Here is a 15,924-nt window from a genome sequence, read left to right as displayed (position 1 = left end):
CAGCGCTTGGATTGGCCTGGTGTAGCCCATCAGTGCATATGGACCGATAGAGCATGAACCTAGCGAGTGCGCTACGGAGCAAAAAGTAAGGGTAAAGTGGATTAATAATATTATGAAAAAGCAAAAAGATTGGGTAAGGCCAGTACGAAAGGTCAGCATCATCATTAGATGACTACATTAAAGAGTATCCAGCAATACAAAACATGTAATCCGTAACAAGTTTTTAAGTCAGGAAGGTTTTCAACGGCAAGCAAATGACCAACAACTCCAACAGGCTGATGGCTCAACAGGTCTCTGCGGGAGACCTCGGACCTCCACCTCTCTCAGATGACTACCTCAATCCAGGAATGGGGTGTCTCTCACCACCGTCATCTCTGGGCAAGGTGGAAAAAGGGGTCTGCAGATGGTCCAAATGTAGTTGAGCAGCCATCACTGCACATCTTTTGCAGTCTCCTCCGTAACCAGGACAGAATCTAACAGGTTCTCTTGATGCTGGGCCCACTGAGACTTCAGATCCCAATGAAAAGCTTGCATTTACAAACTGGCATGGTCAACTAGCACAATGCTGGAGGCCAATTGACCCAGAAGCCTCATAGTCACCCTCACTGAGAACTAGATATGAGGCTGAAAGATCAGGTTCAGAGCCCAAATTTCCTGGGCTCGCTGATCCTGACGGAAGGCCCAATAACGCACCATATTGAGGACGACTAAGTTGAAAGGAAGTCTCTGTAAAGGAGTTAGGTGTGAATTTGGCATATCGATAGTGAACCCTAAGGATCTCAAAAGGTTCCCTATCATCAGGTGGTGCTCCATGATGGACTGTAGACTGTGGCAAGCCAACCTTCAATAGCCAGTCTTTGAGGTAGGGGAAGTCTGCTATGCCTGACCTCCGAAGATATTCTGCAACCAACTTCATGAACACCTAAGGCGCACTGATGAGGCCACTGGGGGAGCACTGAAAACTAAAATGTTCCTTGCCCACATTGAGAAGCAATTGGCGCCTGCGGTACGGGGACCATGGAAATAGGCATTCTGCAAGTCCAAAAATACCATCTAGTCTCTTGGATCTAAGGCATACATAATCTCAGTCAGAGTCAGAATATTGAATGTGTCCATTGCAGGAAGAAGTTGAGAGATCTAAGATAGGGCGAAAGCTTCCGCATCTTTTCGACACTAGGAAATAACAGGGGTATGATCCAGTTCCGATTTTCAAAGCCAAGACCCTCTCTATGGCTTCATTTGCCAAAAGAGTCTAGCCCTCCTACAGAAAGATGGACAAATGGTACTCCGAAGGCTGCTTTGATGTAGGTGGAGAATGTGGCGGGCCGGAAATGAATGGCAGGGCATTGCCCTGTTAAACGATCTGCAGTACCTATCTGTCAGATGTTATGGCATGCCACCCCTGGAGAAAATGCCTCCCAGGGGGTGGTCATGTGCCTCTAATGGCAAACTAAAGCGACATGGAGGCTGCTGCAGGACGAGCAGGGAGACTGTAAGGTTCATTGTTCCTAGAATCCTGGACATTATCTGCTGAAATCTTGTAGGAAATCTGCCTTTTCTGAGTTGTCACGTAATATTTTTCCATTTTTTTCACCATTTACTCAACCCTATATTTTTTGCTAGTTTTAGAGCTTTGTGAATTTTACCCTTAATAGCCAATAGTAAAACAACTGTGCCCCCCTTTTAACATGGTTAAATTGGCATATGCTTAATTGGTATGTTTAACTTTCATATAATAGTAAATTCAACTGGTGGAATGCAGCACACATTGTGCTATGCACTGCAGTGACAGTGTTAAACATGGCTTCAGGTCTACCACTACAACTTGACTGTGGAATTTCAAACACTGTAACTCGATCTGTCAAAATAAATCTTTTGGCCAGTCAATACCTACCTTTTAAATATTAATAAATACCCCTATGTAGACCTGGTCACCCACAAGGTAGGATTCATGGTATTTAAAAGTAGTAAATTGAGAAATGTAGTGTTAATATGACCTTACAGTAACTAGCACCCAAAGCTTTTTTCACTGTGGCAAGCCTAGATGTCCTATATGTATGCACCATATGTACATGGCATAGCACGTACGTATGGTCTGAGTTGGTGAGTTAGCGTTGGAAAGCCTAGACAAGGTAGCCATGCGCTCTAGAAAAACCAAGTAGCAGGGCTCGACAAATCCACTCGCCCGCTCGCATTTGTGAGGGAGAATTGATGAGGACGAGCTATTTTTAGGTCCTACTCGCCCTTTCTTGTGAGTAGGAAGACAAACTAACTTTTGTCCTCTGTCTTTGAAAACGGAGCAAAATTGAGAAGATAACAAGATTTAAAGGCATTTTTATTGCTCACAAAGGGAATGAGCAATAAAGATGCCTTTAAATCTTGTTAACTTGTCACTTTTGCTCCGTTTTCAGAGACAAAGGTCAAGTAGGTTGCAGTTGGGTCAAGGGGCTTTTCCAAGGTACTAGTACCATTTTCCGGATTTTTCGAGCCCTGAGTAGTAGCACCTAAGGCATTGCAAAACACTTGATAAAGGGACTAAACAGTTCTGGTCAATTTACGCAACAAAGAGAGATATCTACGCACACACATACTGTGAGTTTGCTTTCAAAATGCATACGAGGACATGTATTTGAGGTGTTAAAATTTTAGTTGCATCAGTACATGGCTTTGCTGGCTGTCTCTCACTGTCCTGCTCCATGTTGTCGCTTTCCCCATTGTCCTTTGCTTACACCATTGTCCCTGGCTTGCCCCGTTGGCCCTGGCTTGCCCTGTTGGCCCTGTCTTGCCCCGTTGTCCCTGTCGTGCCTCGTTGTCCCTGGCTTGCCCCGTTGTCCCTGGCTTGCCCCGTTGTCCCTGGCTTGCCCCGTTGTCCCTGGCTTGCCCCGTTGTCCCTGGCTTGCCCCGTTGTCGCTGGCTTGCCCCATTGTCCGCTGCTTGCCCCATTGTCCGCTGCTTGCCCCATTGTCCGCTGCTTGCCCCATTGTCCGCTGCTTGCCCCATTGTCCGCTGCATATTCCGGCATCCTTGCATTTATTGTTTTTTCAAGAGTAAAACTCACCTCAAACTTCCTGAAAGGAGTAAAACGGCACAGAAACAGGCGCAATGGAGCAAAGTTGAATTTTCAAAATGGGATTGTCAATTCTAGCTTGATAACCTTGCCTTATTCAGAAGTCATACTTAAGTTCGCCATCCCTCTACACATATTAGTTACCTTTCATGGCAAAACAGACTCACATTAAGAGATTTCTTATTATGCAAACAAATACGTTAGCTTTCACCATTTCTCATAGACTCATAGATTGGAAACAGAGCAGGCAAACTTACTGAACTTAGAAATCACAGCGGAAGAAATATCAGCGGCCATTGACACTCTTCCCTCCGGGAAAGCAGCAGTCGAAGATACCTTACCGGTGGAATGCTTAAATTTATGAACCATATTAGCGTAAAAGGATCAATACCTCAGACCTGGGCTATGATAAATATTGTTTTTTTCTTAAAGAAGAATAAACCGAGAGAAGAGTGCGGATCATACCGCCTGATATCATTAATAAACGCCGATGCAAAAATGTTCGCAAAGATATTGGCAACGCGCCTTGCACCCTTTACGACACAACTCGCTTCTGCCAGGCAACATGGATTTATATCCGGTAGAGACACGACTGTGCATGTGAATACCGCTATTGTTGCCTTTGATGTTGCCTCTAAAACTAATTTGGACATAGGAATGATCATGCTCGATGCAGAAAAGACATTCAACCATGTAACATGGGACTGTCTCTGGGCTACACTTACAGCATATAATATCAATGGTCGCTTTTATGATTGGGTAAGAGCTTTATATAGTTGTCCAAGTGCCAAATTAATCTATTTAGCCTATCAGTCCACACCATTTAAAGTTCTGAGGGGCACTTGGCAAGGGTGCCCTCTATCACCCTTAATTTGTGCCTTATACATAGAACCACACATCACAGCTCTGCCCTCCAATCCATATATTCTGCCAGTTATACTAGGCTCTGAAGAACGGAAAATTAACGCTTATGCCGGTGATATTGCTGTATTCTCTACAGACTCAGCAAGGGCAATAGAAGCAATCCAATCCGAAGCAAGTATATTTGGACACTTTTATTGATATAAGCTTAATGTTAGCAAAACTCAGACTGTCCTTAACTTTCAATCAAGAAGGGCTATAACCGGGCTTGTACGTCAGCCACTTACCTAGGCGTTCAGATTACTTCAGATATACGGCAGGTCATAAAACTGAATTACGATACCTTACTTAAATTAATGGTTTCTAAAATGAGGGACTGGCATAAGTTGCCAATTAGTATTATAGGACGCTGCAATATTATAAATATGATTGTTCTGCCTAAATGTATTTATTTATTTAGGGCTTCTTTTGTAGGACATTTGCGAGATCTCCTTGATTCTAGAAGACAACAATGCAGTTACAATCATGCCATTGGTAATGACAGTACTATGCTCATGTATAGAATAAATGACCCAAATTATTTTAAGAGAGTGCGATTTAAGACCCTTAAGAATATAGCCTACATATGTCACGAAATCACAGTTAACCACTCTCTGCCTTTGATACAACTCAACATGCCATTATGGTATAATCCTATGTTACCTGATATTTTTCATGACGCGCTAGCCAAATCTTGGAAAGATTCGGTATTAGACAGCTTAGCCATCTGTATAATGCTGCTGGGTTTCATATATTTATAGATCTGCAGACTTCATTCGGCCTCCCTAAAAACATGTTTTATAAATATTTACAGATAAGAGATTATTTACTGGGACATAGAAGTATATAACAACCTATGGGATAAGATATACTGCAGTATATACATTCAGAATCAAAACAGATTATTAGTAAGGCGTATCAAATATTCTCCCAAACTTTGGAGAATGATAATCTAAGGATAGTACGAAAATGGACTGAGCAACTTGGCCAAGATGTCAGCTCAGCTGATATAGAAGAATCATTGGACAGTTTAGATAACGCGGTCCACTCTATCAATATTAGGTTGCAACAGTTTAAAACAGTGTTTATGCTTTATTATACACCAGAACGTATAGTTAAATGGATAGACCCTAGCAATATAAACATAAATGATAAATGTAAATGCGCCAAATGTGGAATGATAGCTGCAAACTGCTTACACATGTTTGTCACCTGTCCAGACCTGGCCACTTTTGGGAAAGAGGTACAGGGCATCATAGCTGGTCTAAAAATTAATTTATATCTAGCAGAGAAAGAGATTATGTTTGGCTATAAGACAGACGTATCCTTAGGATTAAGACCTTTAATATCAATTATGCTAGTAACAGCATAACTTTGCGTTGCCCGAGCTTGGATATCTAAAACTTCGCCTAAAGCTTTTGAATGGTGGGCAATGCTAAGGGAGATTCTAGAGAGAGAGATGGCTATCGCTAAGAGTAGAGGCACTCGATCCGGGAAGAAGTTCTTTCAAATTTGGGGACCCTTGCTAAATTAAGCAAAAATATTGCTTTTGAGTATTTGTGTACTCCTACATTTCATCTGTTCAATTTTCTCTTATTACCCTCATATGTTTATCTATTTACCTAACGTTTCTTTTTCTCCCTGCTGTATATGTATTGCATGTTGGTATGATCCAGATGTTTTGTGATTATTGTGCTTACTCCTCCAAATAAAAAAAGTAAAAAAATGTTTCACCATTTCTCATATTCCGGACGGAAATGGCCACAAATGTACAGAGCAGAAGATTACATGCATTGATCTTTTATAGAATTCTGCAGACACATCACTTTGCACTACAGTCACTGAGAACCCATGCCCTTTTGATATAGCCGGGAGTAGTCCCTTTTCACTGTCTGCAGCAAAGAATACCATGTCTTGGTACCTTACCTCGTGCTAGGGATGCAGAGCTGACTTACCATTAGCGGAGTTACTTCCCAGAAAGGATCTACTACCAGAGCCCGGTGGTAGTTCTCGCAGGAGTCACTTTCCCAAGCAAAGTGCCAGGACAGCCATACTTTAAAAGAACCCCAAAGGGAAAGGTTTTCAGAGTTGCAGTTGTTGGGGAACCCCTAAGAAAAAAAAAAGATAAAACAAATGAGAAAAGGCACAAGTTAGACTACGTTTACTGCGAATCATTGATACTTAAGGTAAAAACATGAGAATATATATTCTAACCTACGTTTTAACAACCCATGAAAGACGACATAACAAAGATGAGACTACCTACAAAGGTACAGTGGGAGTCTTCAGTATAGAAAGAACGCATCACAATACAGAGACTCCTAGGCAAATTCAGAAAACCCCATGCACAACAATAAATATCACCACAATCGACAGAGCAGAGGCAGATAAACACTCTGCACATGCAAAAAGAGAATAAGAGAAATGTGTCAAGCATAGATGAAAGCAAGCAGAGCACGACTTCTGCGACAAACAAAATGCCGTCCGTCTCTCCTAAACATGTTTTTCTCTAATTATCCCATCACCGGTGCCATATAGCGGCTTGTCATTCGTTTTCCCTGGCTAACATTTGAATGCCCTTATTAGGTCTCGTCCTTTTCCATTGCGAAGCAATGGGAAATGGGGGAGAATTCATGTGCTCCATCGGATAGTCAAACCACCACTTTTTTCCGTGGCGTTTTCTTCGAGTGCACGTACAGGCACGCGCATTTGGCCCATACACTTTCATGGCCATCTGTTCCTGTTCCTAATGGCCCTCCCCCAGCACAGAGCGCGCATCGCGGCCGCACAGCACATCAAAGGGCTTCGCCCAGCGTGTGCTCTGCGGCTTCTCGGCTTCTCCTCCCCTAACTTCCTTGCATTTCTCCTCCCCCTCCCCAGCCAGCTTCCCCCAGGCCAGAAAAGTACATTGTCATCACACTGTTTGTTTCATTCAGTTCGTTACCTCCTTTATGCTGTCTATCCATAAAACAAACGTATTTGCTACTTTTTACCAGTCTTGGTAAAGCCAACAGGTCCAGCATAAAAGCATTTGTGAATGCAGCTAAATGATTTGCCTACATGGGCTACCAGCTGCGATACAACGGAAGCACAGTGAATCACACATGCTTTCATCCATCCCCAGAGCACTCTGATCTTTAATTGGCAATCGGTAGCAACATGTAAAACCTGTAAAGATTTACAGAATACTATGATTGGACATTAGGGCCGAGAACATACCCTATTTATTAATTGCACGGCACTTTTAATTAAATTACGAGTTATCCTCTAATCAAACGTGGCCACAGGAGTTCTCTTTTAATGCTTTTCTCACTAAACAGTTACCTTTCTGTCTCTCGCGCCTTTTTCTGTTCGTCTTTCTTGCTCAAAGTTAGTCTTCTTGGCTTAATTGCTTTAAATTGACGCCCCCTTTATGATTCTCATTTTCGCTGTCGCTCTGTTAGTCAACATTATGCGTACCTTGATCTCTCTTCTCTTTTTTTGCTCTCCTCTTCCTTGCTCCATTTTACTTCCTCGTTCGCTTTTCCCCTCTTCCCTGAATCCCTCATCTCCTTTTCTATCCCTCTCTTCCTGGGCACCCCTGGTAGAAAACTGACTTTTGTTCTAATTCATTGCCCGTGGTAAGGCCCGTGTAATATATCCTGTTCTCAGACAGACCTGGACTTCTTTTTCCCGCTGCCTCCTACCTTCGCCTCTGACTGTGAGACTGCATCCCAGACGTTTGCATTCGTCTTAAAATGTTCAATGTGCTTCTTTATTTAAATAAACTTTATTAATCTGTTGATATGCACGTTCCTAAGCAGTCACTTTCACCCTCGAATTTTTAAACAGCTCGTGCTACCACGTAATTCATAAAAGAAGGAAGATCGATAAATTCATTCAAAACTGACCCAGAACATAGCGTTCAGCTATACCCAGCCTTAACCAACGCAAACATTCTGCCGTCAGCACAATCACTACATCAGCAGGACACACAATGACAGTCAGAGGAGCCGGAATAGCTAACGTCATTTGCATGGTGTCGCAAATTCATCATTCCTTCAATCAACTCACCGGACCCCCCCCCCCCCACAAGCACTCCCTCCCCGCACCTCTTGTGTCCCCACAGGGAGGGGCAGTGCAAGCTTCCCTCACACACAGAGCAGGTACAGCACAGGCAGCTACAGTGCAAGCTTCCCTCACACACGGAGCAGGTACAGCACAGGCAGCAACAGTGCAAGCTTCCCTCACACACAGAGCAGGTACAGCACAGGCAGCAACAGTGCAAGCTTCCCTCACACACAGAGCAGGTACAGCACAGGCAGCAACAGTGCAAGCTTCCCTCACACACAGAGCAGGTACAGCACAGGCAGCTACAGTGCAAGCTTCCCTCACACACGGAGCAGGTACAGAACAGGCGGCAGCAGTGCAAGCTTCCTCACACACAGAGCAGGGACAGCAGCAGTGCAAGCTTCCCTCACACACAGAGTAGGTACAGCACAGGCGGCAGCAGTGCAAGCTTCCCTCACACACAGAGCAGGTACAGCACAGGCGGCAGCAGTGCAAGCTTCCCTCACACACAGAACAGGTACAGCACAGGCGGCAGCAGTGCAAGCTTCCCTCACACACAGAGCAGGTACAGCACAGGCGGCAGCAGTGCAGCACAGGCAGCAGCATTGCAAGCTTCCCTCACACACAGAAAAGGTACAGCACAGGCAGTAGCAGTGCAAACTTCCCTCACACACAGAACAGGTACAGCACCGGCAGCAGCAGTGCAAGCTTCCCTCACACACAGAGCAGGTACAGCACAGACAGCAACAGTGCAAACTTCCCTCACACATAGAACAGGTAAAGCACAGGCAGCAGCAGTGCAAGCTTCCCTCACACACAGAACTGGTAGAGCACAGGCGGCAGCAGTGCAAGCTTCCCTCACACACGGAACAGGTAGAGCACAGGCGGCAGCAGTGCAAGCTTCCCTCACACACGGAACAGGTAGAGCACAGGCGGCAGCAGTGCAAGCTTCCCACACACACAGAGCAGGTAGAGCACAGGCGGCAGCAGTGCAAGCTTCCCTCACACTCAGAGCAAGTACAGCACAGGCGGCAGCAGTGCAAGCTTCCCTCACACACGGAACAGGTACAGCACAGGCGGCAGCAGTGCAAGCTTCCTCACACACAGAGCAGGGACAGAACAGGCAGCAGCAGTGCAAGCTTCCCTCACACACAGAGCAGGTACAGCACAGACAGCAACAGTGCAAACTTCCCTCACACATAGAACAGGTAAAGCACAGGCAGCAGCAGTGCAAGCTTCCCTCACACACAGAACTGGTAGAGCACAGGCGGCAGCAGTGCAAGCTTCCCTCACACACGGAACAGGTACAGCACAGGCGGCAGCAGTGCAAGCTTCCCTCACACACGGAACAGGTAGAGCACAGGCGGCAGCAGTGCAAGCTTCCCACACACACAGAGCAGGTAGAGCACAGGCGGCAGCAGTGCAAGCTTCCCTCACACTCAGAGCAAGTACAGCACAGGCGGCAGCAGTGCAAGCTTCCCTCACACACGGAACAGGTACAGCACAGGCGGCAGCAGTGCAAGCTTCCTCACACACAGAGCAGGGACAGCACAGGCAGCAGCAGTGCAAGCTTCCCTCACACACAGAGCAGGTACAGCACAGGCGGCAGCAGTGCAAGCTTCCCTCACACACAGAGCAGGTACAGCACAGGCGGCAGCAGTGCAAGCTTCCCTCACACACAGAACAGGTACAGCACAGGCGGCAGCAGTGCAAGCTTCCCTCACACACAGAGCAGGTACAGCACAGGCAGCAGCAGTGCAAGCTTCCCTCACACACAGAGCAGGTACAGCACAGAAAGAAGGGGAAGGGGTTAAGTCAACAAGGACTACAGGTAGAGAGGGCGTGTTTTATGCACCGCTTGCAGGTTGTCAAAACACATAAATTGAAGGCATTGTCATTTAGAATGCCAGTAGCTCTCAAAATCTCGCAAATACGAGACCTATTGCCTTGCAAATGCTTGTTTTTTAGCTTGAATTTGTGTCTGCGGTTCAGGATGCATAGAAATTAGGATTCAACTTTGCTTAGAGAGTAATTTGTTGCAAATAATTTTTCTATGTTAAACGCTCTGGTTAAAACCAATGCTTTACAGAAGGAAGAGTACCCTATGGTTATTCTTCAGGTCGAAAACGAAGTCAGATTTCACAGAGGCAAATAACCAAGGTTCCCGTCACTGCTCTTGTTAGGTCTCGGCCTGACATAAGCAGCGCATGCGCTGAGCTTGTCATACAATGCTTCTTGGAATCAATACGATTCCAGAAGCCGTGTCCCAGCTCTGTCTTCAGTTTTGATTCATGTGCGTTGTTTGGCGTCACAAATTATGCCAAAGGCAGTGCAATGATTGCACCAAAGGCATGTCAATCCCTCCTTGTTGCCACCCTGTCTCCTTTTAGCCCCGTCAAGCGTGATTGGATCTCTCACTGGCTGCGTGATACTGTCTCCTTCATTAGCTGGGACGCCCTTTTTCTTTTTCATTGTGAGCACGGGCGGCAGCTTGAGCACTGGAGTCTCTCCCCGCGGCACACTCCGGCGTGATACCCCCATGCTGCGAGTGTGTACACAGTGCACTAGTCGCACCTAGAATTGGCATCAGCCTGGCTTTCTCCCCGCACCACCAGTGTTTTAATGTCCCTGCCAGTAGAAAGATACCCCCATCACAAAGCCGGCATTTTTAAGCTCACCCTGGGCTGGCCTGCTGCCCTCCTCCCCGGCACTCATGGATGGTATTCCCCCTCCCCCCATGGAGGCAGTGGGGGCCGGACTTTGCCTCAGCTGGGGGTGGACATCTATCACAGACCAGCCAGTGTGTCTTGGGGGGGGGGGCTCCTTCAGCTGGACAAGTCATTAACGCTCCTTCAGCACTGGCTGACACTGACTGACTGACACTGGCTGAAACTGACTGACACTGACTGATTGACACTGACTTACTGACTGACACTTACTGACTGACACTTACTCACTGACACTACTGATTGACAGTGACTGACTGACACTACTGATTGACACTGACTGACACGGACTTACTGACTGACTGACACTGACTGACTGACACTGATTGACACTAACTGACTGACAATGACTGATACTGAATGACACTACTGATGACTGACTGACTGCCACTACTAATTGACACTGACGGACTGACACTACTGATTGACACTGACTGACTGACACTGACTGACTGGCAATGACTGATTGACACTGGCTGACACTGATTCACATCGCCCTCAATGCTCACCCCTACAAGGAGGTGCCAGCTATTACATTTCTCAGAGGTGCAGGGTGCTCTTGGTACACAGGGGGAGTGCCACCTATGTACACAATTGTTCGAGGTAATCTAGAAAATGGAAGTAGAGGTGGGCTTTACAGGGCGATCATTTTACACAACGACGAGGACACACATGAACCCAGAGGTACAAGCCCTGTTCACTGTACAAGGAGGTGCAGGTTGTTCCCAAAAAACTACACAGACATTCACTGTACTTTAAGATGCAGTCACTCACTGCACGCAGACATAGGCGCAGAAATAAGAGCCACGGGCACACACACAACACAGACCCTTGGAGTGCACAGAAATAAATGCAGGGACATACTGGGTGCATTCACTCACTGTGCACAGAGGTACTCAAATCAAACTTGTACAAAACGGCTCTTACAGTGCACATAGATACAGACTCTCGGAGCGCACGCACTCAGAGCCTCCCCCTGTACACAGGGGTACAGAATTCTGCTGTACACTGATGAACCCTGTATACACAGTCAAAGCACCGCCAGTTCACAGGAGATACAAGCACACGCCGTATGCAAACATCATCCTTTTGCCTTCTCTTACCCCCGGTTCCTTCCGCTACCGCCTGAGGCTGTGCACATCCTTCTTGCCTGTTGAAAGGCAATATTTCTCTCCATGTGTTCCCATACCTGGCGTGTCATGCAGTTCGGTGCTTATTTTCCCTCCATGTTAAAGAATAGTAGATGTTTCAGCACCCCGGCAAATGTGCTGCATAGCTAAATACATATAAGGTCCCAAAGGCGAGACCGATTGCATTGCAAATGCTTGTTTTTCTGGCTACAGTGATGAACACGCATTGGCGAAGCCAATAGGTCAGGCCTGGCCACCATGGCTGAAGTGGGCTGCACACTACCACTTAATGCATGCTGGAGTGAGAGGGAAAAAAATATGAATGACACCAACTACAGTCTGGCTGAAACCCCTATATGTATCTGTGTATCACACTTTGCCATTCTGCTGTGATGCCATACCTTGTTGTCACTTAATTTTGCTGATTTGGAATACGTCTCAATTACTTGCAAAGATGCAGAAAATGTGTTTTTGCCTTTCCTTTCTCTGGGTCCTAATTTAACCTTTACCCAATCTCCAATTTCCAAATTCGCATACTTCGTACTATGCTTCTTATCAAAATAAGATTTGTAAGAATTATGCATTTTCCTCAAGTTTGACCTCACCATAGCAGGTGGCCACTTGCCACACACTTTCATTTTGTTCCATGCCACATCGTCTTTACTAAAAGGTTCTCTCCCTCTCCGAATCCTAAATGGGAGTGGGAGTGATTATATATGCCCAAATGGTGCTATAAAGCTCTTTTTCCCAATCCTTCCCCACATTTAAGAATGCTTGCACACTCTCCATAATGACTCTGTTAAAGTGTTACACCATTCCGTTCCTGGCAGGGTAATAAACTGGTGTTTTCTTCTCACATATGCCATTCCTTTTTAAACATTTCTCCAACACAAATTGTCACTAAAGATAGTTTTTGAAATACCCTCTATTATAAACACATTTTTCCAAAAAATCACAACCTGTTTGCTGTCGCAAATGTCAGTGATTTCTATTTCAGGCCATTTAGAGTAATTATCTATGGCCACAATAATATGTTTGCAAACGCCTTGGTATGCAAATTCATGGGAACCACTAATCTTTCGCCTCTGAAGATGTTATTAGAACTGTCAATGGACAACTCTTCTTTGATCTCCCACAACGTTCTTAACTCATCATGGAGCTCATTTTTGCTTGGCCATCCCTTGACAACAACATTCAAAACCTTACTCAGTATTTTGTCTTGTGTGTATCACAAATCCCACTCTTCCTTCAAGATTGCATTGTCTTTATCATTGATGATAGCTACACTGAAATCATCCAAATCGGCTCGCCCAGTTTCATCATAGGGTAATGGAGATCTACTGAGATAATCAGCTACTTGACTTCTTTTTCCAAGTAAGTACTGCACTCCATATGTAAAGTCCAATAGGTTCAAAGTCATCTTTGCTATCCTGGGTGTAGTCTTAAGAGTCCTTCAGAGGTCAGAACCTTGACCAAAAGTTTATGGTCATTATGCCCCACAGAAAGTGTCTGAATTTCTCCATTGCCCTAACTGTTGCTAGCATTTCTTTCTATATCACAGAGAATTTTTCATCTGCTGGAGACAAAGAACGGGATGCGAATGCAACAGTAGCCTTTTCACCCAAATCATTCACTTGTGTCAAAACCGCTCCTAGACCCTTCCCACTGGCGTCTGTGGTTATTATACTGTGTGCAAGGCTGTCGAAACCCTGTAAAGGAAGAGCAATGGTTAGATCATGTTTGAACTTTAAAAAATCTTTTTGTAAGTTATTGTTCCAAATAAACTCGTTTGTTTTTAAGTAACTGCCTCATACCATAGGTTTTTGTTGCAAAATGTTGTACAAATTTGGAGTACAATTCTGCAAGATCTAAATAAATCCGTATTTGTAAAGAGCAAACTACTCACCCTTACGGGTCTCAAGGTGCTGGGGGCCGTCGTGGAAATTAAGTGAGCTATTGCCCAGAGCCACATGGTGCTGAGCTGAGCTTCCGCCGGAGCCGGGGATCGAACCGTGAGACCTAAGACGGACCTAACATCATCTTTGGATTTGGGAGCGGATGCATTACCAATGGCTTTGATCAGACCTTTCCTTTGGTGAAATGCCATCACCTCCTACCTCATGGCATCAGTACGTGACTGATTTCATGGCAAACAAGCATTTTTTTTTAAATTCTGCTGTTAAACCCTTCTCTGATAGTTTGCTTGGAACAGTTTTTAAACTGTAATCATTTTACAGATTTGTTTTGCCCCATCACCAGAATGTCATGTTGGAAGTAAGTAACTCCTTCCAAATCGCTGAATAACTTGTGCATTAATCTTCGGAAGACGGCGGCAGCAGACGCAAGGCAGAAAGGCATGCAAACAAATCTGTAACAACCAAAAGGAGTTATGAATGCAGTAAAATCCCTACTACTAGTGTGTAATTGAACCAGGTGATAAGCCGAGGTTAAATCAATGGTTGAGACCCATTTCACTCCCTTGGATTGTGCTAAAAGTTTGTCAATCCTGGGCAAAGGAAACTTATCCACTGCTATAATTTTTGTTTAAGTCCCTCAAGTCGATGCATAAATGCAAACGACCATCCGGTTTACATGCTGCCAACCATTCTGCACTGCCCTTACTCTCCAAACCATCTAACTCAGCCATCAACCACTCAGGTACACTTAAGGGAATGTTTGTGGGTTTATGACATACTGGAATTGCAACTTCCTTCAGCACTATATTGTGTACAAACCCACACAACTACCCAACTTAACCAGAAAAAAACACTTGGAAACCGTTCTTTGATTTCCTTCACCAAGCTCTCGTCCCGCTCATTCAACAGCATAACTTGATCTTCTCTGTTGGAACTAAGAATAATTCCAAGAGCTCCTTGAGCCATCCATCCATCCTAGCACAGATGGCCCCTTCTCGACTACATATAATTTTCCTTGAGCCTGTCTGTCTTTAAACTGGAATACCTCCTCAACAAACCCAACCATTCTCCAGTGAATGTTAAGGGATGGATATCTGCGGGTTTCAACTCTTTACAAATTACTTTTGCAAATTTGTTCTCCCACACCGGACGTTGTATAATGGTGTAAGGAGACCCAGAATCAGGTACAATCTGTAAATGTACTCCATCAATAATTATATTACACACTGGGTTTTTTCTTCGATTTGGTACTTACATCCAACACCACATTCTCACCATCCCACACATCCTCAATACATAGTATCCCCTCTCCACTAGAGGATTCGTTATTCTCATCTCCTTCATCTTCCTTGTAATCCACACACTTCACACTTTCTTGCATCCCTTGTTAAGTTTCCTCCTGCAAACTTCGCAAAATGGGCAACTATTCCACAGAATGCGCATTTTGATTTCACGGTCGGGCACCACTTGTCCCTGGCCAAGTGGCCTTTGTTGCCACACCTGAAATAGGATGGGTGTATGTCCTCTCCTTCAAATTTGTTGAAACCTGGACTTTTCTTGCTCACAACTCAGTACTTGGAGAGAGGTCAGCTCTATTAAGGTGTGAACACATTTTCAAAGTTTTAAAGAGCTGAGGAGGGGTGAAACGGGGACACTTGCCATCACAGCTCAAACCGTTCTGACGCCAAAAGCAGAAACAAACATGGCTGAAAACATGGCTTTTACCTGGGCACCAAGAGACAACTCAGTTTGTGGTCTGTGTAGTTTAAATGTTCAACATTTCATCAACTTTCACTAAAATTCTTAATTCTAACACCCATAAATTTCTATTTCTTTTCCACTGTAGAAAATGCATTCAGCTTATTCACTCAGGAAAATGCCTTTTATGCAATGCCAAATTCGTCATTATTACTTAATTATTAGAGAAGCACTTCTGAAGACTGAAGGGACCTTTCTATGGGGTTTGCGTATTTGCAAGTTCAACTTTTCTGGCAGCGGATTCACAGGCTACTGGCACACAGTCGCCACAACACTTCATGGGAGGAACACAACATTCACCGTGGCTAATTCAAAAACGATGAGTAATACTATCCCAAAGGAAGCTAAATTGTATTTTTCTCATTTAAACATAAGAC

General features: G+C 44.8%; 1 protein-coding gene across 1 annotated transcript in view; it reads right to left on the bottom strand.

Moving 5' to 3' along the window:
* Positions 1 to 15,924, bottom strand: part of LOC144766677 (chloride channel CLIC-like protein 1) — a 1,253,199-nt gene that overhangs the window by 468,223 nt on the left and 769,052 nt on the right. Inside the window, exon 4 of the mRNA XM_078650450.1 lies at positions 5,923 to 6,075. Within this exon, the coding sequence (XP_078506576.1) occupies positions 5,923 to 6,075 (153 nt within the window). The remainder of the gene's footprint in view (positions 1 to 5,922; positions 6,076 to 15,924) is intronic.

The sequence above is a fragment of the Lissotriton helveticus genome, chromosome 7 (assembly GCF_964261635.1).
Source record: "Lissotriton helveticus chromosome 7, aLisHel1.1, whole genome shotgun sequence".
In the NCBI taxonomy this organism is placed as follows: Eukaryota; Metazoa; Chordata; class Amphibia; order Caudata; family Salamandridae; genus Lissotriton; species Lissotriton helveticus.
This window is presented reverse-complemented; position numbering and strand designations above follow the sequence as displayed.